Source organism: Hypanus sabinus, chromosome 7 (assembly GCF_030144855.1).
Source record: "Hypanus sabinus isolate sHypSab1 chromosome 7, sHypSab1.hap1, whole genome shotgun sequence".
In the NCBI taxonomy this organism is placed as follows: domain Eukaryota; kingdom Metazoa; phylum Chordata; class Chondrichthyes; order Myliobatiformes; family Dasyatidae; genus Hypanus; species Hypanus sabinus.
In genome coordinates, this window is record NC_082712.1 from 61,319,074 (window position 1) to 61,346,696 (window position 27,623).

The following is a 27,623-nucleotide window of genomic DNA, read 5'->3' on the forward strand; positions in this document are numbered from 1 at the left end:
GTGAGTTGTGCTCTCTTAATATGGCCTCCAACTCACCATAGCTCCTCAGAGTCGAGAAGGGGACGGAGTTCGCTAAGGTAGCTTTGGATTGGGAGAGGTTCCTGCTGTGTGATGCACTGCACTTCCTCTGCACACATCTGTCTGTGAACAAGGATTCTAACCTTTGCTTGATTCAGTTGTTCCATAGTGAGGGGTCGTTTACAAATGTGCAAACACTGTCTTTGGCTACTTTTTGTTCATGATTTGAAGGAAGACCATCTTTGGTGGAAGGTGCCAGTTTAAAATCATCTTCTGAGTGACAAAAGACTAGCTCCCCTGAATCTGGCCAAGCAGAAGTTGGTATGTCAGAGCACTTCGTTTGCTTATTCGCAATCTTTTCTTTCATACAGATTCTACTCTTACAGGGTCTGAAATGACTTGGGTGTCCATTTTCCCAGGCTTTAGTCTTGACAGTGGGTTGATGAGCTCTATCGAGACAGGCTTCACCCACGATGACACAGCCTAGGTCCAGTTGTTGGGCATAAGGTGTACTAGGCTGACCTCTGTGCTGTTCACATACTTTATGTGCAGGGATAGTGTCTCTGCCTGGCAACCAGATAATCTTAGAAGAGTCAAGTTAGCTATTGCCTTAAAATGTGAATGACCATGTACAGCTCGAGGAGTTGGGATACCATCCCTGCTGTAGAGAATATGGTTGCACTCAATGAGGGTCAGCAAGGGTAACTAGACCTCCCTTCCTATTGGCTCCATGCCAAATCTTATCTCAAGAAGGCATATAACTTCATGCCTTCATCAGTCAAAATTTAAGTTCAAGAGCTGGAAAATTATGTTGCAGATTTGTAAAACTTTAGTTAGGCCACACAGAGTATTGTATTAATTCTGGCCGCCCCATTGTAGGAAGGGTGCTGAGGCTTCAGTGAGGGTACAGAAGGGATTCAGGTGGTATATGCTGTAAGAGGTTGGGTAAACCTGGATTGTTTTCTCTGGAGTAGTGGACTGAGGGAAATCTGATAGTGGTCTATTAGGTTATGAAAGGCATAGACAGACAGCTGGCAACCTTTTTCCAGGGTTGCAATGGCTGATATCAAAGGACATGCCAAAAATAAATTGGAGAGGGGGGTGTCTGGAGTGTGATGGAGAAAATACAATTCAGGCATTCAAGAGGCTATTAGACAGGCACATAAATATGCAGGGAATAGTATATAGACATTGAGTAAAAAGGAAGAATTAATTCAGTTGGGCGTTGGTTACTAATTTAATTAATTGGGCACAACATCATGGGCTGAAGGACCTGTTCTTGTTTTGTACTGTTCAAAGTTTAGTGTTTCAACCTATTCATTCTACCTTAAATATATATGGACTTGGCCTTCACAGCAACTAATTCAGATTCAGTACCTTCCAGCTGAATAAATCCCTCAACTGTTTTGAAGGGACTTACCTTCCACAGCCATCCGTGGCAATGAATTCCACACATTCACTTGTCTGTCTAAAAAAGTTACTCGTCGTCTCTGTTTAAAAGGCCGCTCCCTCAGTCCTTTGACTCCATTACTTATGGAAACAACCCCACCCACATCTAGTTTCTTTAGGCCTTGCAGTATTAATTCTTCAATCAACAGTACTGATTCAGATTACTCATTCATTAGCGCGTAGTTGTTTGTACACCTTTACAAAGTAAGCACCTTTCAAGGCACACACACACACAAAATGCTGGTGAAGCACAGCAGGCCAGGCAGCATCTATAGGGGGAAGTGATGTTGACGTTTCGGGCCGAGATCCTTCGTCAGGACAACCTTTCAAGGCAACTTCTTTGGCAGGAATCATATTTCGATGTCCTAAAAGCGGCGCGAACAACGTTAAGAAATGCAAAATCTCTCTCTCATGGCCGGCAACACCCCCGGGTCGGGGATGCCCGACCCACGTGCTTGGGGAGGGCTTGCGCGATGACGCAAACAGCGCGCGGACGCCGAACTACGCTGGCGCAATGGGCGCATGCGCGGAGGTGTGTTGACCTGAGCAGCGGCCACTGGTCGGACGGGGCGATTCCTGGGCTGAGGCTGCGGCCAGAAGGAGTCGGTTGTGGCGAGCTTCACGGAAGGTGACCGGGAGTCGTCGTTGCTGTTGACTCTTGCGACCGGTGTGGGAGTATCACATTTACTGTCTCCTCCGGGGGCTTTGATCGCGCGTGTAATCTTCGTCGTGCAGTATCTAGATGTTGGTCGTCAATGAAGGGGAAAGGTGTTGGGTTTCTTGCAGTGACACCGGTGCGGGAGGATGGTGCAGGTCCCTGTCCAATGACAGGAACTTGGGGATCAAGTTGAGGGGCGCTGCAGTGTTGCATGGAAACGCTACACGGATCCAATCAGTGACGCCGGTGTTGGGGAAGATACAGAATCCCCGCACCTGGGGATGGGAGCAGGATCCTGCTAATGGAAAGAAAACATGCAGCGTGCTATGCACTGATTCTGGGGCAGGAGCAAGGTTTAGTAATGCGCCGTTGCTGCAGGCAGTGTGTAGTGACTGATCGTTGGGGGAGGTGTGCTTTCTGTGCATTGACACCAATCTCGACGGCAAAGTGCAGGGAAATGCGAGTAAAGCTGGAGAGTCCTCTACAGAACAGGGAAAAACGTTGCAAGTCAGTTTAAAGTCATACCAAAGCTAGAGGAAGATATAGATTTTAGTGGTAGAAAAACGTGATTCCTGCAGTGTGTTGTGTAGTGATTGAATCAGAATCAAGTTTAATATCATCGGCATATGTCGTAGAACATTAAATTAGCGGTAGCAGTGCAATACAATACATTACAAATATAGAAAGAACTGAATCACAGTAAATAGTTAAATTAAAAATAGTGCAAAATCAGAAATAATAAAAAAGTGAGGTCGTGTTCATGGGTTCAATGTCTATTTGGAAATTGGATGGCAGAGGGTAAGAAGCTGTTCCTGAATTACTGAGTGTGTGCCTTCAGGCTCCTGTACCTCCTACCTGACAGTAACAATGAGAAGAAGCCCTGTCCTGGGTGGTGGGGGTCCTTAGTACTGGACACTGCCTTTTTGAGGCCCTGCTCCTTGAGGATGGCTTGGATACTACAGAGCTACTACCCATGCTGGAGCTGATTAATTTTACAACTTTCGGTAGCTGCTTTTGATCCTAGAAGGTATCGGGACCTGTGCATGGAGAGAGGGAAGCCGAGGTGTGCTGGTGAGTGACACCACAGCAGGAGGAAGGGCACATTCCTGTACATCATGGAATCATTTTGTGAAACTACAGGTCCTGTAGAGTAAAATGTTCAGGAACACGTAGTCTTATCGTGTGCGATAACAAAAAAAGTCCATATTTCACTGCAAAGCCAGTCCTGTAGGGAACAGGCAGAACATTATTTTGCAGCAATGCAGTGCACTAAGCTGAGTGGCCTCATTTCAGGCTGTAAATTTTAATGATCCTATAAAAGATGCTGTCATTTTGGCATGGTCCCTTGCACTTGCAAGGATATAAGGGAGAAGTTTAGTTTGTGCTGGGGTAAAAGAATATGATGATTGTATATATTAAACAAACTGTAAATGCTGAAAATATGAAAACTCTGGAAGCACTTTGTAGGTCAGTCAGCATCTGCGGAAAGAACGGAATATTGTTTAAAGACAGCAGGACTGAGGTTCTATGAAATGTGAAAGATCCTATGGAAACAGGCGAAGTGGCCAGGAGAGAGGAAAAGTTTGTTGTAATACACGCAGAAACTCAGCAAGTGAAGCAGCATCTAGGAAGAGAATAAACAGATGACATTTTGGACCTGAACGGCGTCAGCCCAAAACTTTGACCATTTATTCCCCCTCTGTATGTGCTACCTGACTTGCTGAGTTCCTTCAGCATTTTATTGTGTGTTGCAGTAATCTCTTGTGTTTAAGCATGTTGTAATGCAAGCTTATTATTATATCGAAAACCATCTCTGCCTTTTGTAAGAAGTTATCTGGGTGGTTTGATTGTTCTACAGACACAATCATTTGTACACTCAGTTCCTCTTGTTTGCTGATGTTACTCAATATACATGAACCATTTTGTTTGTAATTGCTTCACTATTGAAATTCAATCAAATTTTAAATACTAAAATACAATTCTTAGTGTCCTGACCTAAATTGAGAACCAGCAAAGTTTTTTTTATTGTTGTGCTAGATGTTCAGTTAATTGGTTCAAAGTGCATTGATTAAAGTACATTCTCTTTTTCTCTCTCCGTCAGAGTTTCAAAGTGAAGTTGGGTATTACACCACATCGAATTTTTAATGTTTATTTAAGCAGAACATTTTTATTTCACAAGTACAAGTTAGTCTTTGTAGTGGTTGCCTTTAAATCAGATTTGTCCACTTCAGTTTCAGTGTGCTGAAGTAGAAAAATAATTATTATTCTATTCATAGTGAACCAGACTTGATATAGTTTCTGTTCAAGTTTTCTACCACATCATGTTTGTTCAACTTTAACTGATCATTTGCTTTCATTGACATCTTGGTTGCAAGAAGACTGGAAAATATGTAAACAGTGATAAGATCTTCAGTGTTTGTCGATTTTATACACTGGAATGTATTGTGAGCCTGGGTAGCATGATGGTGCAGCTACTAGAGTTGCTGTCTCACAGCTCACGTTACCCAGGTTTATTTCCCATCTTTGGTGCAGTCTGAGTGGAGTTTACATGTTCCTTTTGAGATGGGTGGTTATGTACCCATCAGCAGGATCTTATCTGGATGAAAGTATTGATCTCGTAATTTAAGAAAGATTGTTAATGAATTCGAATGGAGTTCAGTAAGGATTTCCTAGGCTGAAGCCTGGAATGAGTAGGCTGTCTTATGAGGAATGGCTGGGTAGCCTGGACTTGCATCTGCCAGAATTTAGAAGAATGGCTGGTGACTTGCTTGAAACAAAATGCTGAGAGGTCCTGACAAGGTAGATGTTTGCCTTTATAAAGCAATCAAGAATTGGGTGTCACTGTTTTTAAGAAATAAGGTAATGCTTATTTAACCGGAGTAGAGGCATTTTGCATTATCTCCTGTGGCAGTGAGTCTGAAGCTTTCTTCCTTGGATGCCTTGGAAAGCAGTCTTTGAATATTTTAAGGCAAAGATGGATGATTATTTGATAAACCAGTAGTAGACTGGAATGTGGAGTTGAAGTTACAGTCAGATCAGTCAGCTTCTTATTGTGGCCCAAGGTGGTCTACTCTTGCTCCACATTCATATTACCTACTTTCTGCCCATTACATTGCTGGCATTTCAGGCAGCAGTGAAGGTCCTCCATATCTGGTGCTGTTCAGGGCTTTCTCCATCATGTCAGTAGCTTCCTCTCGGTTTTCACAACTTTCAGTAACACAAGTTACGGGTGCAGGCTCAGGAATACCATCACACTTACATGTAGAAAGATTCTTCATTACTGTTTCTGTAACAATTTTGTTTGACCAGTCAATGTTGTTAGCCCCAAACCTGGTGGACGGGTGGACCTCTACCTTTTGACCTGTTTGGCATTGGTCACCCACCAAGAGCCAAAGCATAAAGCCCTGACTCCAACCAACATTGTTCTCCGGGTCATTGAGGCACACAAGCCTCCAAACCCTACAGCAGGGCTGTGGTCCTCTTGGAGGCTGCATTCATATGTACTGTAGAAATGACCACTTCCAACAAAGGAGTGTTTTACAATTTTTCCCTGGCTTCAGATTCTGGGTGAGATGGATAAGGGGGCATGGTTACTGTGGACTAGATAGAAACTGTATTTACAAGTGCTGATCCAAAACTGGGAATTCCTTTGAGGGTGACTTTGCTGTCTATTTAACAGTCTGTCCACCATTTACAAGACTTGAGGCAGGAATGTTCTCCAGTTACCTGGATGACTGTAGGTCCAAAAGTACTCAAGAAACAGTGTGCACGATTGATGCATCCACAACCACCCTAAACCTCCCCCCACCGCTACCACGTGTGACCAAAGCACCTGTATCTGTATATGATTTGTATCATCTACAAATAGTGTGCCATTGCTCTCCACGGCTAGTTGAACAGCATCTCTCAAACCCGGGACCTTTACCACTAACAGCAGCTAATGCACAGAAACATTACCATCTTAAAGTTCCCTTCAAGTCACATGCTTTTTTGGCTTGAAAATATGTTGCTATTCCTTCAATACCATTGAATTAAAATCCTGGAATTGCTTGCTTAACAGCACTCTGGGTGTAACTTCACTGCGTGAACTGCAGTAGTTTAAGAATTTTAATTATCACCATTTCCTTGAATGCATTTAAAGAATAGATCACTTCCTTGAAGGAAGAAAATTTGCATTTATGATTTTTTTTTGAAAAAGCAGTTATTAATTTTATTGTGGAAAATTTTGGATGCAAATTAGTTGTTGAGTTTACTATATAAATTGAGATTGTTTCTCATTGCCACTGATTGTGAAATGTCTTTGACAACTTTAAGCACGTGATAATGTGCACTGTGAATGTGAATCTATACACAATTATTTCATGAGCAAGTCAGCAAATGCAGAACACAGCTTATGAAGCATCATTAGAAATATAGGTTATGACTGACCTTTGAAAGGCATGGTGTCAATTTAAAAAATGTTTTACCACCATTGCCTATATTTAGAAATATTCTTGGTTACAGTACATCTTAATAGTTGGAACTATATTTTAATGAATGTTTGCATAATGGTGGATTTGTTTTAATAGATCAATAGTGTTTAAATTTGTACTTCAAATGATTACTTTTTATCTATTATACAGAAGACTTGCAATGAATAACCCCTATGAACAACTCTTGGAGCCGCTTGATGAGAATTGTAAAGAAAAGAAATTCTATAACCTGTCTAAAATAGGAGATGACAGATATGGTAAGCAAAACTCATTGCTCCCTCTATAACCGTATCACGGTTTATCAATTGTGTTTGTGTAAAGCTTGATTGCCTTTGATCCTCCCTTGAAGAATCACATCACTTGTCACTGCGTGTGAAACACTTAAGTGCAGGAAATGGAACTTCTAAAACTGAGGTTAAACAAAAGCTGTGATACACTTGAACATTAATGTCAGCACCTTGTAATTTATAAAATCTCTGCATTGTGTTCCCTCTTTGCTGAGATTGTTTCACATATTTCATAACATGAATATATTTAAATTACTAGCCATACTGAGGGAAATATTTTACTAGTTCATTCCTCTTTTTGTCTCTCAACATTAATTGTTCCACCTTGCTTTCAGTTTGCTTGCCTTTAGTCTGAAAGACTTTCCCCAAAACTGTTAACTTTCCTTTCCCTTCTCAAAGATACTCCTCGGAATCTACCACTTTAATTATACTTTCTACATCTTTCCTACTACTCCTGTAAGTTGGTAAATCAGTTTGTTATTGTTTCATGTAGTAAGCTACAGTGAAAAACTTAGTTTTGCTTGACATCCAGACAGATCATTTCTTTTCAACTCCTGATGAAGGGTTTCGGCCCGAAACGTCGTCACTACCTGCTCCCATAGATGCTGTCTGGCCTGCTGAGTTCTGCCAGCATTTTGTGTTTTTATATATTTCCAGCATCTGCAGATTCACTTGTGTTGCCTTTTCATTTTATTATAGCAGTGCTTTGAGGTAGTACAAAGGAAAAAATAATGCAAAATCAGCTGTTACAGAGAAAGTGCAGTGCAGGCAGCCAGGGAAATGAAAAAGGAGTCAAGAGTCCATCTTATTGCACCAGCAGACTGTTCAATAGTCTCTTGCAGTGTAATAGAAACTGTTTTTGAACCTGGTGATACATACTTTCAGGGGTTTTTTTTATCTTCTTCCCAGTGGAGTGGGGAGTGAATGTGGGTGGGGTTTCTGATCATGCTTTCTGTTTTACTGAGGTGGTGAGAAGTACAGATAGAGTCTGTGGGAGGAAGGCTGGTTCCCATGATAGCATACAGTTGTGGACACAGCCCAGTATGTTTTTTGCAGCCATGGGCAGAGCAGTTGTTACACCAGGCCATGACGCATATGGATAAGATGCTTTCTGCGGTGTATCAGCATTGATTGGAGAGGGTCAAAAGGGGTGTGGAAAATTTCTTCGGACTCTTGAGCAAGTAGAGGCACTGGTGAGCATTCTTGTCTATATTGTCGAGGCAGTTGGACCAGCACAGGATGATGATGATATTCACTCTTAGGAACCTGAAGCTCTTAACTGTCTCGACTTAAGCAGCATTGTTGTAAACAGCAGTATGTATGCTGCAGCCCCCTTCCTGAAGCCAGTGACCAACTCCTTGTTTTGCTGACATTGAGGGAAAGTGGTCGTCATTGATGCTATGTCTCTCAGTTCTTTATCTCTTTCTTGTACTCAAACTCATTGTTATTTGAGTTCCTGTAGTAGTAGTATATGTCTACTAGGGTGGCATCATTTTTTATAGATTGGATCCGTTTTTTCAATTGTAACACCCGGATTCACAATTTACTGTTATGCTGTAGGTATTCCATGTCAGTAGTTCTGTAAGAGCAGTCTGTTCTGTTTTCAGTCTGTTTGGGTTACTGTTGAAGATAAGGGATGCTTAGGAATGTGTGTCATCCAATTAGAATAGTGGAACTGGGACAAGGTTCCAGAGGACACTGGGGGGAGAGGTTTTGTGAGAGGCACGAAGATTGGTCTTGGACTTAGCTCAGCAGGAGATGAAGAGGAGGACACTGGAGGGAACCAGTCGAAGGAGTCAATCTGGAGGGAAAACGTGGTTCGATGGAGACAAGGTGCGTGAGGCTGCCAAGGATCGGTGAATATAGTTTTTTGGAAGATTTGATCTCCAACTCGTGCTTGTTTGACTGTTTAATTATAATTGGCCTTTTTTTGACTCTCTCTTTTCTTTACTATTTTAGTTAAGGTTCACAAATATAGAAACATAGAAAACCTACAGCACAATACAGGCCCTTCAGCCCACAAAGCTGTGCCGAACAAGTCCCTACCTTAGAAATTACTTAGGGTTACCCATAGCCCTCTATTTTTCCAAGCTGCAAATATATTTCTTCATAATTGCTTGCGGTGTGTGATCTGTTATTTCCTGGCGGTGTGCTGCAATGGGGTAGTAGATCACACAGCATTCACACAAACCGGGGCTTGGTGGGTGATTCATCCAATCCCACTGATTTGGCAGGACCGGAGTTGTATATACCGTAGACATGCAAGGCAGGAGAAAGGTGGGTTTCTCTTGTGGCTGTTAACGAGGGACTAACGACCTGTTTCTGGAGACATCCAGAAAAAGGGGGTTTCATGATGAAATTAAGATTAATTACCTTGGGACATGATGGAAGGAGCATGTCCTTCAATTAAGACTTCAATTAAGCAATTTTCTCACTGAAAGATGGGTATAAAACCTGTATAATCTCAGAGCATGGGGATGGCAGTTATTGGAAGCTGAGCACTTTATTGATGTCAAATGTTTAAATAGCAAGTCATGTTGCTAATATTTACAAGCACAAAAGTCCAAATATTGTTCGGGTAGTACTGCAGCAAACTCAGCCTCTGTAACTGAACTTATGTTATAGTCATTGCAAATACTATCGAAAGGGAAAGATGAAGTAATAGTAGAATGGTGTATAAATGGATTTCATAATTTTAAATCATTTATAATTTTTGAATCTTTATTTGTAATTTTTTGTCAGAAAAATGCTGGCATTCACTTAACTTATTGGCTTGTAACAGTCATCGATGTGCACAGAAATATTAGCTGTTTGTTTAAGGCCGTGGGATAAACCCATGTGGAAAGAAGGCTGCTCTTTTGTAGTATCTTTGCTAAGAAGAGAGACAGATTTGGATTTCTATTCAGTGATTCTTTGTTCTCTTAAACTACCTTTACACATTAATATGAATGATCTTGTGTTATAACGTATATTCACACAGATCTTTGCAGTATTTTTCGAAATGCTATTGTACGCTGCACTGTAGCACTAACAAATAGATTTATAACTTTGTAAAATGCGTGATCGATGATTTCATTGCAAACAGAGTAATTATGTTTAAAGTGAGAAAGTGTTCCACGATATCACTCTTTGATTTTTGCATGTCAGAAGTTAGTAATTTTACAACATGATGATGGACTGTGTCCTTTACAGTTTTGTTTTGTTACAGAGGTGATGTGGTTTTGTGGATGAAAGTATTTCTGAGATGGTAAATAGTACTTAGTTTCTTTACATATCTCTGTGCACTCTTTGGTTTTCCTGCTTTTGTTTGTTTCCATGGATTTTAGTGCTCTGGGATTTCTGCAAGATCACGCTGCTACTGGCTGTTTGCCCAATCATTGCACAAGAGACATTTGCAGTTGGGACAGTGAGCAGCTAAAAATATTCTTGGTTTTATTGAGATTCTTTTATCTCTTACAGATCCTTGTCCATTATTAGCACACTCCACACCCATTCCATCTTAATTATCCACTCACCAATAAAATGTATTGTGGTCACTGATTTGGCAGGGCTGGGGGTGGGGCCTGTAGACAGAAACATCAATCACCATACATTTTTTTTTGATTCAGCTGTTAGTTCAAATAAGATGTATATGGAGAGTTTAGGTTCATTTAACAATTTCACATTCAGTTAAGGTAGCTAATTCCTGTGGTTATTAACAGCCCAGTAGCTTTCCTACCGGCTGTCTGGAATTCCTTTCCTAAAGCTTTCATCTCCTTTAGATGGATACAGACCTAATGTGGGCAAAGGGACAAATTTGTTGCTGGGCCGTGTGGTCAGCATGGGGTGGTAGCCAACGTGCCCATTTCTGCGTTGTGCAACACGTTGGCTCCGTGTTACTTGGACGTCACATCTTTGAATGAGCTTCTCTTCGGCATCAAATTTTGTTTGCTACTGTTCATATGATTGGAGTATGGATCTATGTGAAAACTACAGTCCTAGATTTTAAAAAAACCTTGTAACTTAGTAATTGAATATTCACTGCTGAGAATGGATGATGTTCTCTCCAGAACTGATACGACTTTGATGTGGTTCAACTCTGACATTAGGTTCTAATTGCAAAAATATTAAGAAAATAATGGAAATATCTCGGATCTTCACAAACCAATTGCAAATGTTTCATTATCAAGATCGGAGAACAACCCCAACCATCAACCACCCGAGTTACACATTTTTCGAGTTATTTCCAATGGAAGTATCTTTCTAATCCTAAAAGCTAGGAGAACAACTAATTTGATATATCTCTTTTATGCTGCTCTGTTATTTTTGAGTTTCAACTTTCATATATTGTTATCTTAAAGTGAATCGCATAAGATGACATAGAAACATAGAAAACCTATAGCACAATACAGGCTCTTCGGCCCACAAAGCTGTGCCGAACATGTCCTTGCTTTAGAAATTAACTAGGGTTACCATTATCCCTCTATTTTTCTGAGCTCCTTGTACCTGTCCAGGAGTCTCTTAGAAGACTCTATCATACCCGCCTCCACCTCCGTTGCTGGCAGCCCGTTCCATGCACTCACCACTCTTGATCTTGAGTAAGGGCAAAAATCTTCCCTAGGCAATAAATGAGCAGAAAGTGGAGGAGTTGCATTGATTGGGGTTCAGACAGAAGATCTACTCCTACAGGCAGAAGGAGTGGTCAGCTTACTGCATGAGTGCTTCATCAAGAAAGAAGATAACTGCTGGAATGTTGGCAAAAAAAAAAGATGTGGTTGAGAAACTGGATGAGTTAAAAATTAATAAAGTGGAAGAATTAAAAAGGTCAAATTTGCTTCGTGGATTAATCACCCAGTCAGGTGTGGGTTGCCATGCTTTGTTGAAGAAAGGGAGGGTGGAAATTGGAAAGATATTAATCATACTTTTCTAAGGACATCTGTAGATGGAGATGGTGGCTGAGTTCTGGAGTACTGCAAATATTCCAGCACTTTTAGAAAGGATACAGTGGTTAAAATCAGCAACTATTAATCAGCTTATCTTTGGTGATGGGGGAAATTTATAGAAATGATAAGCTGGTTCAGGTGATTGCTAATTCTGTTCACGTGTGGATTGATGGGAGTAAGCCAGCATGGATTTATTAAAGGCAAAGCATATTCAACTAGTTTGATAGAAATATTCTGTGCAATAGCAGAGAGTAATCTTGTGAACACAAGAATAGAAGTAGGCCACCAGATTGGATCACCAACAGGTAGTAAGGATGGGCTTCCTTACTCCTGACCCTCAACACAAGTGCCCCCCAGGGTTGTGTTCTGAGTCCCCTTCTCTACTCCTTTTGCACCCTCTACTGGACTGCCACACACAGCTCCATCTGCTGATCAGATTTGCAGATGACACCACTTTGATCAGCCTTACTTCTAGTGGTAATGAGATGGCCTACAGAGGAGAGGTTGACACCCCAACACAGTGGTGCCAAGATGACAATCTTTCCCTCAATGTCCAAAAAACAGAAGAGCTGATTGTCGATTACAGGAGGAACGGAGACAGGCTCAGCCCGATCAACACCGATGGGTCTGCAGTTGAGAGAGTTTCAAGTTCCTCGGTATACACATCACTGAAGATCTCACCTGGACTGTAACAACTGGCTTTGTGGCAAAAAAAAGCACAACAGTGTCTCTTTCACCTCAGGCGACTGAAGAAGTTCGGCATGGGCCCCAAATCCTCCAGCCCTTCTACAAGGGCACCATTGAGAACATTCTGCTTAGTTGTATCTGCCTGGCACGGGAACTGCCCAAACCTTGATCGCTAGACACTGCAGAAAGTGGTATGGACAGCCCAGCGCATCTGTGGATGTGAACTTCCCTCCACTGAGGACATTTATAGCAGCAGATGCAAAAGAAGGCCTGGAAGATCATTGCAGACACCAGTCACCCCAAACCATAAACTGTTTCAGCTGCTTCTGTCTGGCATACGCTACTGCAGGATTAAAGCCAGGACCAGCAGGCTACGGGACAGCTTCTTTCTCTGATCGAGGCTAGTTTGCCTCCGGCTTTAGATCTTCTTGTGTGCCAGTTCCCAAGAGAATCCATTGCTGAAAGACTTGTTTAGCCTGAACATTGATGGAGCTGACTGAGCCTGTAATCCTCTGAAGCCCCTCATGGTCCTCTGCATTGGAGCTTTCATATGAGGCTGTGATGCAACTGGTCAGAATGCTCTCCACAATACATTGATAGAAAGTTGTAAGGTTCTTTGGCTCACCAAATTTTCTCTAACTCCTAACAAAGTAGAGCCACTGGTGTGCCTTCTTCGTGATTGTATCAGCGTGTGGGGCCCAGACAGATCCTCAAAGATGTTGACACCCAGGAACTTGCTCACCTTTTCCACCACTAACTGAGGATTGGTGCATGTCCTCCCAACTTCCTCTTCCTGGAATCCATGATCAATTCATTGTTCTTACTGGCATTGAGTGTGAGATAGTTATTACAACATTACTCAGCAGCCAATCAATCTCACTCCTGTATGCCTTCTCATTGTCATCAGAAATTTTACCTACAGCAGTGGAGTCACCTGCAAATTTATAAATGACATTTATAATGACACCTTAGCCACAGGCAAGAGTAGTGATGAGCAGTTAATTTTTGGATGATCATGTCCAATTAAGCTCAGTAGGGGATGGTACATACATTTCTTCTTCATGTACATTCATGAGTATAAATTGCCCTGTATTTTAAATCTGCAGATGAGGTAAAACATTGAACTGTAATGAGGACAGTAATAAACTTCAGCAGGATGTAGGTGGGATAGAAGAATTGCTGTGTATGACAAACCAAGCTTAACATAAGAAGATATCAGGTGTTACAGTTTGGTGGTGGTGGTATCCGTCGGTCTCGAGAGACCATGGATTTGCGCCTGGAGTTTCCAGGGCGCAGACCTGGGCAGGGTTGTATGGGAGACCAGCAGTTGCCCAAGCTGCTGGCCTTCCCCTCTCCACGCCACCGATGTTGTCCAAGGGAAGGGCACTAGGACCCACGCAGCTTGGCACCGGTGACAACACAGAGCAATGTGCTGTTAAGTGCCTTGCTCAAGGACACAAACACGCTGCCTCAGCTGAGGCTCGAACCAGTGACCTTCAGGTTACTAGTCTGATGCCTTGCCCACTAGGCCACACACCAACACAGTTTGGTAGAAAGAGGCAATACAAACAAGAAAGCACAGTACATAAAATGTAGGAGAGTAGAAGAATCTGCATGAATTGTTAAAGTGGCATAGGAGGTTGAAAATACAGTTTAAAAAGAAAAGTCATTTGGAATCCAGGCTTTAGAAATAGAGGTATGGAGTAAGGAAGCTGGCCAGTGGTGTAGTGGCATCTGCAGGTACCGTCTCATTGGCTCTTTAATCAACCCTGGAAATCTGGACAGCAAAGATGTATACATCAGGATACTCTTTATCGACTACAGCTTTGCATTCAGTACCATCATTCCCTCAAAACTAATCAATAAGTTTAAAGACCTTAGCCTCAAAACCTCCTTGTGCAATTGGATCCTTGATTTCCTCACTTGTAGACTCAGTCAGTTCAGATTGGCAACACCATCTTCTCCACAATCTCCATCAGCATAGTTGCATCACAAAACAACGTGCATAGATAGCTCCCTGCTCTACTCGCTTTACGAAATAAATGAACCAAATCGTCAAATCTACCTGCTGAGATGTGAAAATGTTTGAAATGCATTTCCTCATCTATGTCTCTCAAGAAGAAACTCACACAGTGGCATAGAAACCCCACCGCCAACTAGCGTTTTGGTGCACACCAATGCATGTTTGCTACGGCGTTTAGCGACGTAGAAGTGAAAATCAGGGTACGGCGTAGGCTGCAGCATAGCTCGTATGCACAAGTATAAATCAGCCTTCAGCATGCAGGAGAGCGACTGTAAATCTGGCTGAGTGGTGCCATAGCAACAATCTTCTACTCAATGTTAGCAAGACAAAGGAGCTGGTTACTGATGTCAGGAAGAGGGAACCAGGGATTCATGAGCCAGTACTCAGCAGAGGATCAGAAGAGTAGAGTGTTAGCAACTTTAAATTCCATGGTGTTATTATTTTGGAGGATCTGTCCTGGGCCTGGCACGTAGTGCAATTATGAAGCAAGCACAGCTGTGCCACTACTTCCTTAGGAGTTTGCGTAGATTTGGCATGACATCTAAAACTTTGACAAACTTCTGTGGATGTGTGGTATAGAGTATATTGACTGTTTGCATCACTGCCTAGTATGGAAACACCAATGCCTATGAACACAAAATCCTACAAAGAGTAGTGGATATTGCGCAGTCCATCATGGATAAAGCCCATCCTCTAATTTCTAGAATTAGAGAAGTATACAAATCTTGAGGGATTGTAGAACTGGAGGAGATTACAAAGATGGCTGTAAGAGTAAGTTAATAGCAAGCAAAGATATACCAGGTAAGCTAATATTGCAAATTAGGATGCAAACTTTGTTCTGGCAGAGCAAAGATTATGGGGTTACCTGTGGGAGGTTGGCTTGGACTGCAGTGAAACCACAATCTAGAGAATTGCCAGAACGGCATGATAACAAACCACAGCACTGCATCAATATTATGGTGCTCCTGAATTCTGCTGGTAGACCTTGAGGGGCAAGGCACAACGCTACATCAGATAAAACTCTCCCTTGGTATAATCCCCAAAGGCACAAGACAAATTTCTAGTCTTAGTAGTACGCACATTAAGACTGCGCTGTGTCTTGGTATCTCACTTGTCTCACTTGTTTTGTGAGGGGAGATGACTGAAAGAAAAGATTATATTTCTATTACTTTGCTCAATATCTCAGGACTTTCTGGCTAACAATGTGTTTTTAGTCATAATTATGGGAAGAGCAACTAGAATGCACACAACGAACTACTTCTGTAATGTGTTATATTATCACTTTGCCCTTTAGCAGTTTGGTCCCAGTCATGCAGATTTGTAACGTGTCCCTAACTACCACTAGGAAAAATCTTTAAAGATAACAAAATCAAAGCACCATTGCCCAGTGTGTCTCTTGCTCAAAATGTTGCTCTTTGTCTCAGGCTCATGTATGGTTGCCAGAGTTGTGGAATTGGCAGAGTTCAATGGGTTAACCTTGTTGTTGCATCGTAAATGTTACTGAAAGTAGTAAGCTTGTAAAGTTATGATGGGACTTAGCTGTGGAGTGTTTTTACTTTTCCATAACTAAAGGCAAGCCCACATTTTGATATGATAGCAACACACACAAGGTGCTGGAGGAACTCGGCAGGTCAGGCATCATCTATGAAAAAGAGTACATTCGATGTTTCGGGTTGAGACCCTTCATCGTGTGTGTCTGTGCCTTGGATTTCCAGCATCTGCAGATTTTCTTCTCTGTGCTTCATATGATAATTGGGCAGTAAAGCAATTATGCTGATAAAGGATTGTTTATTTTGTTTTCACTTGTTGGCTTTATTAATGATGGGGAAGCTGCTGTATTGAATTGTGTCCATGGTTCTTTATGTGTGTTCACTCATCTCAGAAAATGTCTATTTGCAGTACTCATTTACACAGCTGTTCTCCACCAATACATGTGCATGTTCTTGGAGGGAAAATAGTTAATAGTAGTTTCAAGTTAGTAACAGCTTTTTAATAATATTCATTGGTATATAATTTCAAAAGCTGCAAAGAATCCAATTTTTTATTTTGTTGTGGGATATGGTGGAGCCAGTGTTTGTCATCCATCCCTGATTCCTTTTAATAATGAGCCACCTACTTCAGTGGTTGCAGCTTTCACAGTGAATGTTTATCGATTTTAGAGGGGGAGGTGTCCAGCGTTCAGAGCTGATGACAATGAAGGAATGCCAATCCAGGTTTGCTGTGAGTGGGCATTGATGGTGTTGACAACACTCAAACTTGTTGTCTATTTATTGATGATGCCCACTCGTGGAGGGTAAGGGAACCCAGAGAGGCAGATGGAGTGCTCATCAAGCAGGATTATCAGAGTATTATACATTAGCCAGTATATTGCTTCTGCCCTGTGCTCTGCCTTAAATCATCCAGAGTTGATGTTTAGCTTAGCATATTGTAAGAATGTAGAATATGAATATTTCTGAATCATCCATCTGAAAATTGCTGAGGCTAATCTTGACACTAGCATTAACCATGTTTGAAGAAGATTTTCAGAATTTTAATTTTATCAAGAAGAAGAAAATGTTTCTTGGTTCCACAGATTACAATAGATCTGTCTTCCAACAATTGATATTTGGTTTTCATACAACAATTTAGAATTATTTTGTTTTAATCTCATAGTACTTATGAAAATCTGCTTATTACTGGGAAAATGGAACTCTGTAAGGGTAACATTTGACTTCATTAAACAGTCCAGATGGCTATGGCCATATAATTGTTTAATGCAGTGAAATACTTATTTTGCTTCAACACAGTGCAGAACAAGTATTTCCCCTTTGCATCTTTATGTGATTTTGATGTTTTTTCTCTGTATTTCAAAATGGGTTTATGATTCCTTAGATTTATGTCCATAGAGAGTTTAATTGCATTGTATAATTTGGAACTTTAACAACCCAAGAATTCTATTCTTTTGCTCTTTTTGTTTTAAAGACTCTTTCTTACATCAGTGGAATAGACGTACTCTGTCTAGTTTCTGCTTCTTCTGTAATTCTCACACATTCAGTGCGGTGCCTCCAACAAGCATTTATTTCCCTACTCTCCTCTGTCAGCATTCTGATGGGACTGCTCCCTCTGTAGTTCTCTGGTTCACTCTTGCTCCTCCACCTCTTCACCTTTGCAAACAAACATAAGAAGTGTAACACCTGATCCCTTCCACTTTCTAGGGACACAAACTCCCCTCCCAGTGAAGCAGTGCTTTAGTCTGTGGTATGGTTGAATGAAGCCCCAGAATAAGTGGGAAAATGCCACCTCACCTTCACAGCACTTAGGACTCAATTATAGAATTTGGGAAATTCGGACAGTTAGCCTCTCGACTTTATATTCAAACTGCCCTGTTCTGTTGGAAGTCATCAACTGCAACGTTAGCTTTTTTCCCCTCTTCTTTCCGCAAATACCGGATTGAATTGCTGGGTATTTTCAGCATTTGCTTAACTTTCTAGCAACTGTATTTTGTGGGTATTGCAGTTCATTTTGTTTCCTCCAGTGCTCTTAATCATCTCCTTCTATTTGCATTGCTTCCATTGTATCTCCTCCAGACAGATCTGATCAGCTGCAATGAACACATTTTCATCTTTCTCTCTCAACAGGTGTCACCACCATTGCTGTTATTTAGTCTCCCTTGTCTCCACCATATCTCAGTTTCCATTTATCTTGACTTCACAAAACCTACATATCTTTAATTTCTAGCTTTTCCTTGTTCTTCTGAAAGGTCGTTGAATTCAAACTATTAACTCCACAGGTGTTGCCAACACTCTTGAGTGTTTCCAACATTTTCCATACTCTCATTCTGTGACTCCAGTTTCCTGGCCTCCAGCCTATATTGGTGTTCAATTTTGTTCATAAAGTCATGGAATTGTTACAATGTGGATGAGATTACTCCCTGTGCCCTGCATTTGGTTTTAGATATAGGAGCAGAACTAGGCCATTTGGTCCATTGAGTCTGCTCCGCAATTTCATCATAGCTGATCCATTTCCCTCTCAGCTCAAATCTCTTGCCTTCCCCACGTATCTCTTCATGCTCTGACTAATTAATAATCTATCAATCTCTGCCTTAAATGTACTCAATGATTTGGCCTCCACAATCTCTTCAGCCACCGTATTCCCTATTTTCCTTACATTCTGTCCTATGTGCCTACTCAATTTCCCTTTTGAGGGCATTGCTATTTTCAACCAGCCTTTTAGATAGAGTTCAAAGTAATAACTATTCCCCGCTGGATGTAAGTTTTTCTCATAATCCTCATACTTTGTCTCCAAATTTATTGCTCTCCATTTGAATGAGCCACTAATGGGAATGGCTTTCCTCTGTGTGCCCTATGTAAATCAGTCATAACCTTGTACATCTCAGTAACATTTCCTCTCAGCCATTTTTTTTTTGCATGTTTTACAGCAGTATAACTAATTTGTTGCATCAGTTTAGGTCCTCAGAGGTATTGATCCCAGGAACTTGAAATTGCACACTCTGTCCAGCTCTGACCCCTCAATGAGGATTGGTTTGTGTTTCCTTGCCTTACCCTTTCTGAAGTCCACAATCAGCTCTTTGGTCTCATTGACGTTGAGTGCAAGGTTCTGGCTGTGACACCATTCAACTAGCTGGTCTATCTCGCTCCTGAACGCCCTTTCGTCACCATCCGAAATTCTGCCAACAATCATAAGCAAATTTATAGAGGGCATTTGAGCTATGCCTAACCACACAGTCATGGGTGTATAGAGAGTAGAGCAGTGGGCTAAGCACACATCCCTGAGGTGCACCAGTGTTGATTGTCAGCGAGGTGGAGATGTTTCCAATTCATACAGATTATTGTCTGCCAGTTCGGAAGTTGAAGATCCAGTTGCAGAGGGAGGTACGGAGGCCCAGTTTCCATAGCTTTATGATCAATCTAACCCTTCCCTCCTACATAGTCCATACCACTCAATTTTTCTTTCATCCATCTGCCTGTCTTTTAAATGTCTCTAGAGTCTGAGATTCCACCTCCACTCTCAGCAATGCATTCCAGGCACTTGAAACTCTCCGTATAAAAAAAACCTACATCCGACATCTTTCCTATAAAATTTCCTCTGCTTTTCTCTGGCTTTTGCCATTGGTGCCCTGTGAAAAAGGTGCTGGTTGTCTACTCTTCTACAGATCTTGTTAAGTCACCTCTCATTCTCCTTTGCTCCAAGGAGAAAAGCCCTTTCTTATTCAATGTTTCTACATAAGATGTGTTACCTAATGCAGGAAATATCTTTGTAAATGTCCTCTGGACCCTCTCTAAAGCTCTACATCCTCAGAAATGAACACAAACTCCAAGTGTGCACGACAACTTTGAGGGATCTCTGGATTTGAACCTGAAGATTCCTCTGTTCTTCCACACTGCTCGTGTCCTTTCTCGTAGCTTCATACCTCCATAAAGTAGAGAGATTGGAACAGAACACAGTAATCTAATTGCATCCTCTTAATGTTTTTAACGGGTTTCACATTTCTTCCCTGTTTTTGTACCATGGCACAGTTTTGCAATTTATTTCTATTCTCTTCATTAGTCACTGTTTACCACACTTCCAAATTTTGCTTTACCTGCAGTTTTTGAAATGTAACCATGCACATTTGTGTCTTGAGTCAATAATACACTCAGTGGCCACTTTTAAAGTACACCTGTATGTTTGCTCATCTTTCTTTCTTTTTCAATCTTTTTATTGATTTTCACATATACACAAAAAAAATAACATAATAATAAGTAAATTATAAATACAATAGACTTGAAATCACATTGATAATAAGATAATAATATCCTACTAAACATCAGCAAAAGAAAGTACCTTAATCAAGTCCACATGATTATATGAAAAAAAAACAAATAACCATTAAAAAAGAAAAAAAAATATTAAAAAATATGTGAGAAAAAATATATGTTAAAAAAAAAATAAAACACTAAACTAAACTAACATAGGCAATAACAACAGTTTACAAGTATAAGATAGTGTCAAAGAACTCCGGAACTCCATACCTGAACATGAATAAGCAGAAAGGTCCGGAAAAGGCCAAATTAATTCATATGAAAATGTCGAATAAACGGTCTCCAAGTTTCTTCAAATTTAATTGATGAGTCAAAAATAGTGCTTCTAATTTTTTCCAAACTCAGATAAGAAATAGTTTGAGAAAGCCACTGAAATGTAGTAGGAGGATTTACTTCTTTCCAATTTTGTAGTATAGACCTTCTGGCCATTAATGTTACAAAAGCAATCATTCGTCTGATTGAAGGGGAAGTTTGCTCATCAGTACAACTACCTAAACATCAGAATGGGGATGAAATGTGATCGAAGTGACTTTGACCATAGGATGTGCAAAGTGGGGTGGTTTGAGTATCTCAGAAACTACTGACCTTCTAGGATTTTCATGTACAACAGTATTAGGAGTTTACAGAGAATGATGCAAGAAACAAAAACCATCCAGTGAGTGGCAGTTATGTGGGTGAAAATGCCTTGTTAATGAGAATGGGCTGACAAGTTGCTACTGAGGGCATATAAAGATATAGTTGTCTCATCACTATTCTGGGAACATCACTGACCACTGTCCTCTAAGCTGAAAATGAAAGGTTTATATTACTCTCTTCCTTGTGTGTAAGTTGTTTCCTGATGCAGTCTGCTTTTGATTTGTTCAATTCCATGAGCATTGATTTTGATAACTCTGCTGTTGCCAGTTGTGCCTCCATCTCTAATCTCTATAATTGCCTCCTCTACACCTCTCTGCATCCATGCTCCTCTTACTTTTAAGGCACTCTTGAAACCTAACCTTTAACCAGGGAGATGAAAGAAATTACTGGCTGCATGCCTGCCCCATCCCTGATAATAGTTAAGCACAAGGAGGATGTGCATGCATGTTTGATTCTACAAGATTTCTCGATTGTCTCTCCAAAAGGAAACTATATTTTTGTATGACCCCTGTTCTTACAAGAGTTCAGTCACATCCTGATATTTCCGTATGCAACTAGGTTTATATACTAATGTTCCTTTTGACATGGCTCAGGTGATAATAGCGCAAAATTAACAGTTTTTTTCTTTTACTTACTTCAGAGCTTTTTTGTCCAGCTTTCAGCTGCAATTGTAATTATAGCCATTTTAAAATCACTTCCTTCTCTCCCCCAATAGCACAGTTGCCATTCTCTATCCGTGTCCTTCTGGAAGCAGCAATCAGAAACTGTGACTGTTTCCTTGTGAAGAAAGAAGATGTTGAAAACATATTGAACTGGAAAGTGACACAACACCAAAATGTTGAGGTGCCTTTTAAGCCAGCTCGTGTCATCTTGCAAGATTTCACGTAAGGGTTAACTTGAATATAAAATGCTGAAATAGAATATTTTGTGAATTAAAAAAAAGACTATGCACAAATTATCTAGTAAATTTTATGGGAATAACCTGTAGCTTATACAGAATTTCTTTTCCTCCAATAATGATTTGACAAACCTGATGGAAAAGAAACTTGGCATTTCTAGTCTGTAGTGTGGGTGGACTTACCTGGGACAAGGTTCCAGGCATACTGGTTCCCTGCAAGAGGGTAATTGAGAGATTCTTTGTGAAGAATTTATTGAGTGGAAAGGGAAAGGAAGTTGGCTTGACTTTTGACAAGAACAATGGATGATGCAAATCAAATCTGAAAGCTAAGCTGGGAAAGGAAAAATCAATAAAGAGAGCAGGTATCTGGTAGATGAGGGTAGGAATTTGAGGAAAGAAAGAGCAGAAGAATAGTACCACTTTGATGAAACAGTCAGTGGCATAAGCGTAGCTAAGCAGATTGCATTTGCATGCATGGTGGAATGAAAACAATATTTGGTCACAATATTTTCTGCTACTGTTCTCTCTCTGGGGTTTGGATTTAAAGGTTGCCTCTCTGCTGAGTTTGAGACTGATTAGAAGTTAGTGATGCAGGACCTGTCTATATCAGTGACTTAGAGGGATTAGAGTATGATCTACTCCAATTTGTCAGTGAGACAAAAATAGGTAGGAGGCAATGCTGTGATAAGAATATATGGACTTGGCCTCAGGATGTAAATCGGTTGAGTGAATGAGCACCAGCTTGGGAAATGGAGTTTAATGTGGGAAGTGTGGGTTGTTTACTTTGGTAAAAGGAATCAAGTGGAGGAGTACAGTCTAAATGGAGACTGCAAAATCAGTGGACAGAAGGATCTAGAAGATGCTTTTGTGATTTATGTGCAAGAAGTTAGCATCTAGATGCAGCAAGTGGTTAGAAGGACAAGTGCCAAATAGCCTTTATTGATAGTGGTTTTGGAGTTTAATATTGTACATAGTGTTAGTGAGGTTATACCTGAGTAACGTGCACAGTTTTGATCTCCTTATTTAAAGATGTACAGTAAAACTCTAATCTGTTGTCCAATTATTTGAAAATTGTAGGTTGTGCAGAAGAGATTCACCAGGTTAATTCCTGTGATAAGAATAGCTAAATAATTTGAATCTATATTATTTGGAGTTTGGAAGAATGAGGGGAGATCTCATTAAAGCATGTAAGTTCCTGTCTTGACTGAGGGAATGTAATTACAAAAGGCTGGTCATTTAATGCTAAGGTGCATAAGAATTTCTTCACCCAGTGTAGTGAATCTCTGGAATTTTCTACTTTGGTGGTTTGTGGAAACTAAGTTATTGGAAGTATTTAAAGATGGTGTAGATAATTTTTTGAAAGGTTGACGGCTGTTTCGAACTAGCACAAAAGAAGATGAACTTCACGGTAGATCAGGTATGGTCATATTGAGTGGCAGGACCTAGGTAATCTCGTTTCAATTCTGTGTTTTTACACCTATCTGAGCTTGTCTAATCCATTATAAATGGTGTTGAAGCCTGCTGATCTAAATCCAAAACTCCCTGTGCATGATGATCTGCTGAGATCATTGCATGGACATACGTATTTACTTCTGAGATGGAATTCTCTCTTTCAGCCTGGATTGAATTTGTGCACAGATCCCATGGGCAAGAGGAGTCCAAATGTCCAAATGGTGTTCCAGTAACAGATGGCTAGCATCTGCTACTCTGAGACACAGGTGACTGTGGTACTTCTTCACTCCTGTAAAGTAATATTTTTTTTTCAAGACTGAAACCCTTGACATAGACTGCAGATGTTTAATGATTCAACTGTTTTGAAGAGAGAAATTTGTGGCTAGGCCACTAATGCCCTGAAGCTAATGGAGGCTTTTAATGAAAATAACTATACCTGTTACCTGTCTTTAGAACTTTAGTGTGTGTAACTATACCTGTGTTTATTTCCAGTGGTGTGCCTGCAGTGGTTGACTTTGCTGCCATGCGAGATGCTGTGAAGAAACTAGGAGGAGATCCAGAGAAAATAAACCCAATTTGTCCTGCAGATTTGGTTATTGACCACTCCATTCAAGTAGATTTCAACAGATGGTAAGTTGCAATGATTAAATTGTTGTTGGCTCGTATTTCAGAGCTTACAAAGGTTTCTTATATTACTTTGTGAATTTGCTTTCTAAAGAGAGGTAACAAAATTAGACTTGGAGTTTTATTCCCAATTCTTTACTTCTGGGCCTTGTATTGCTTTGAAATCAGAGAAGTTTGTTTTAGTTCCATGCTTATGGTTTTAATCTGGTTGGGCATACTGTGCTGGTGTATTGATTTCAGTCCGGGATGTCAATACTTAATATCTATTTAAAATTCTTGATGTTGTAGTTAGTAAGTAATAACTGCATTAAGTGACAAGGGTACACCTTTGGCAATGTGCTAATAGCGGGAACATTCATCTGGAGTTTTCCCCTTGATAGTTTCAATGGAACTGAATCAGAATAGTTGGCTTCACTTGCCATAAAGTATCAGTTGGAAGTTAATTTCCTGAAGACAGGTTTTAAAACATTGAAGGGCACCAGGGTAATGTAGCGATTAGCATGACACTATTTCAGCTCGGGGCATCAGAGTTCAGTGTTTAGTCCAGTGTCCTGTTAGGAGTTTGTATATCCTCCCTATGAAATGAGTGCATTTTCTCCAGGTGCTCTGATTTCCTCCCCAGTCTGAAGATGTGGACTCACCTGACAAGAGGCTATATAAACTTGACTATGTTGAAGAGAAATAAGTTCACCAATTTTGCATAAGAAGTTTGACCAAATGCAAAGCTTGTAGTTATAATGGATACAGGAGCTGTATATTATGATTGGGAAGTTTAAAAATGGGAGTATTGTGTATGTTGAGATAACAGGTTAGAGATTTAGTAATGAAACAGGAAATTTCTTCGCTTGAAGAATAGGATATTTGAAGCTGTGGCCCAGAGGGCTGTGGATGTAATGTTATGTATATTTTAAAATGGGATTGGTGGATTCATAATTAGGGGATAAAGGAATGTGGAGATGGTTTAGAAAAATGGAACTCATGTAGGCATTTTGCCATGGCCTTAGTGAAAAATGAAGCAGGCTCCAGCCACTGTATAACAGGCTGCTATTCTTATTATGTCATAATGTCCCATAATAAGGTATTTTGTTAATTCATTATGATTAACGTCCTCATAAAGCCAGTTACTGTATTCATTATTCTACTTTCTATTTATTTTATAAAAGAAGGTCCCAGAAATTGTGGTGACACATTAGTATCAGGTGACTACATCTTTTCCTTGCAATGTCATTATGTTGGAGTTTACATTTCCTAAGATCATTGAATAAGATACAGCTACAGATTTAACTTGATAAAAAGATTAGTGGGTCATTTTGAAATGATTGTTTACTTCTGGTTTGGATATGGTTTAAAATAACAGTTCTCAAAGTAATATTAAATAATTACACAATCTGCTTTACATCTGAATTATATCCACACTTAATGCACAAATTAAATGTTGCTTCATGCAAAATATTTCTATTTATTTGATTTTACACTGAACTGAAAATTAGATGATGCTCACAGAAATGTTAAATACCTTTTAAGAAGCAAGCAAGTTGGTATGGTAAACATCTTGTAATAACCACCGACCTTGTGTTTATTAGTATTATTCTTTGCCTGAGTGGGATATACTTTTAAAAGTTCCTTTACTTGTGAATCAACAGGATTCTGATGAAGAACAATTTATTCCACTTGTCTGACCCATGAAAATGCCTATTGTTCATGAGCTGGTTTTGTGTGTGCTACATGTGAATCATTAGAGCTCCATAGTGGTGGTATTCAGAGGGTTGATCTTGTTCCTTAAAAAGTAATGCAGCACATTATTTCTTTAGTATAGATTAGTCAAGTGTTCACTCGCTTCTAAATTGAGCTGTTTGTTGCCCTGCTTTTTTTTTAAAGAGCCATCTGTTTTGTGTTTATCTGACTATGACTGATTTCCTAATTCCATTAATCTATATATAGTAGTTTCAGTTTGGGTTTGCATGACATGTTTTGCTTTTATTTTAATATAGACTGTCTGTGCATTCACCAGTTTTTTCCCAGATAGTCTAGGTCTGATCTCAGTGCATACTAAGATACAAATGGCCCCTTGGGGAAATGGCTAAAACAGGGTAATAAGCATGTTTATTGCAGAAAACTGCTGATAGATCAACAGTATTCAATTTCACCTATGTTTACAAAAACAGAAATTGTATGATAGGCAAATGCAGACTTCATTCTGAAATTAAAGTTTTTAATGCTTCTAGTGTTTTAAATGCATTACAATTTACACAAGAAGTCTTCATCAGTGAGTATCCTGGGTACCTGCTGAAAAATCAGTTCAAATAGAAGTTAATCCTCTTCGTTTGAATCCTTGATTTTGATGTGCTAGGTCGAACCGATATGTAATTGAAAAAACATTGATAAATATGGGTTAATGGGAAAAAAGTCCTTTTCCACTTGAATGAATTTGGTACTTTCTATGGAAGATGAAGAGAATGAGTAGACATTGAATGAAGCCATCAAAGTTTGTTTAGCATTGTACTTGAATGTAGATTCACATGAATCCTCAAAGGTCATTAAATAAAAACTGTAGCCATTATTGGTGGAAAAACTTTGTAAAGAGGCCAAACAGCAAGATCCCAGAAACCAACAGACGAGTGAAACAATTTTATTTTTATACTAGCATTGTTTTTTTTTTCTGTGTTTATTTATGGGAAATTAAACACACACATCAAGAAATGGGCTAGACTATTAAGTGAACCAAAGTTAGTTTTGTATACTGGTATATGATACAAGTTTGTAGAACTCTTTATTGATAACTGTGGCAGGGCTTTAATACCATCACCCCCCTATAAAACAAAACCCATGTCTTTTATGCTTGCTATGACCGACAGAATATGGAGGCACTTTCACGAACTCCCTCAGCACTCAACGACCCTATGATCTCCATCTCTGAGACCAACATGAGAGCATCTGCTTGGAGAGTGAATCCATAGAAAGCATCTGGCCCAGATGCTGTACCTGAGTACTGAAGACATGCTATTTAACCGGCTGGAGTGTTTATGGATTTCTCCAGCCTCTCACTTCAGCACTCCAAGGTACCCACCAGTGCCCAAGAAGACCTTAGGAACCTACCTCAATGACTATCATCTCAAAGTGATTACATCCATTGTGATGAAGTGCTTCAAGAAGCTGGTTTATGAAGCATATCAGTTCTGCCTCAGGTGACCTGCATCTGTTGCACTTTGCTTACTATCGCTAAAGGTCAGTAGCAGATGCTGAGCTCTAGAAGAGCTGGAAAATGAAGGTGCATGCATCAGGATGCATTTTATTGACAATGGCTCAACATTCAACACTATCATCCCCTCATCACTAAGCTCCAAGACCTGGGCCTTGATGCCTCCCTGTGCAACTGGATCTTTAGTTTTCTCACTGGCAGACCCTAGTTTGTGCAGATTGGCACTAATATCTTCTTCACACTCACTATCAGCATGGCTGCACCACAAGGCTGAGTATTAGTTCCCAGCCTTACTCACTTTATACCTATGATTGTGTGGCTAAAGGCAGCTCTAATGCTGTGTCTAAGTTTGATGACGGCACCATTATTATTGGCTGAATCAAAGCTGGTGACAAATTAGCATTTAGGAGGGAGATTGAAAATCTGGCTGACGTGCCACAACAACGATCTCTCACTCAATGACAGAAAAACCAAAGAGCTGATTATTGACTGCATGA

General features: G+C 40.2%; 1 protein-coding gene across 3 annotated transcripts in view; it reads left to right on the forward strand.

Annotated features, from left to right (window-relative positions):
* The first annotated feature begins 1,964 nt into the window (after positions 1–1,964).
* The window catches only part of LOC132396832 (cytoplasmic aconitate hydratase), a 74,348-nt gene continuing 48,689 nt past the window's right edge, over positions 1,965–27,623 (forward strand). Inside the window, exons 1-4 of one of the 3 annotated variants that reach the window (XM_059974810.1) lie at positions 1,965–2,095; positions 6,748–6,854; positions 21,669–21,837; positions 23,796–23,933. In XM_059974810.1, coding sequence (XP_059830793.1) covers positions 6,758–6,854; positions 21,669–21,837; positions 23,796–23,933 — 404 coding nt within the window. In that variant the 5' untranslated portion in view covers positions 1,965–2,095; positions 6,748–6,757. Of the gene's footprint in view, positions 2,135–6,747; positions 6,855–21,668; positions 21,838–23,795; positions 23,934–27,623 lie in introns of all 3 variants that reach the window. The other 2 variants (XM_059974812.1, XM_059974811.1) reach the window with 2 other exon arrangements.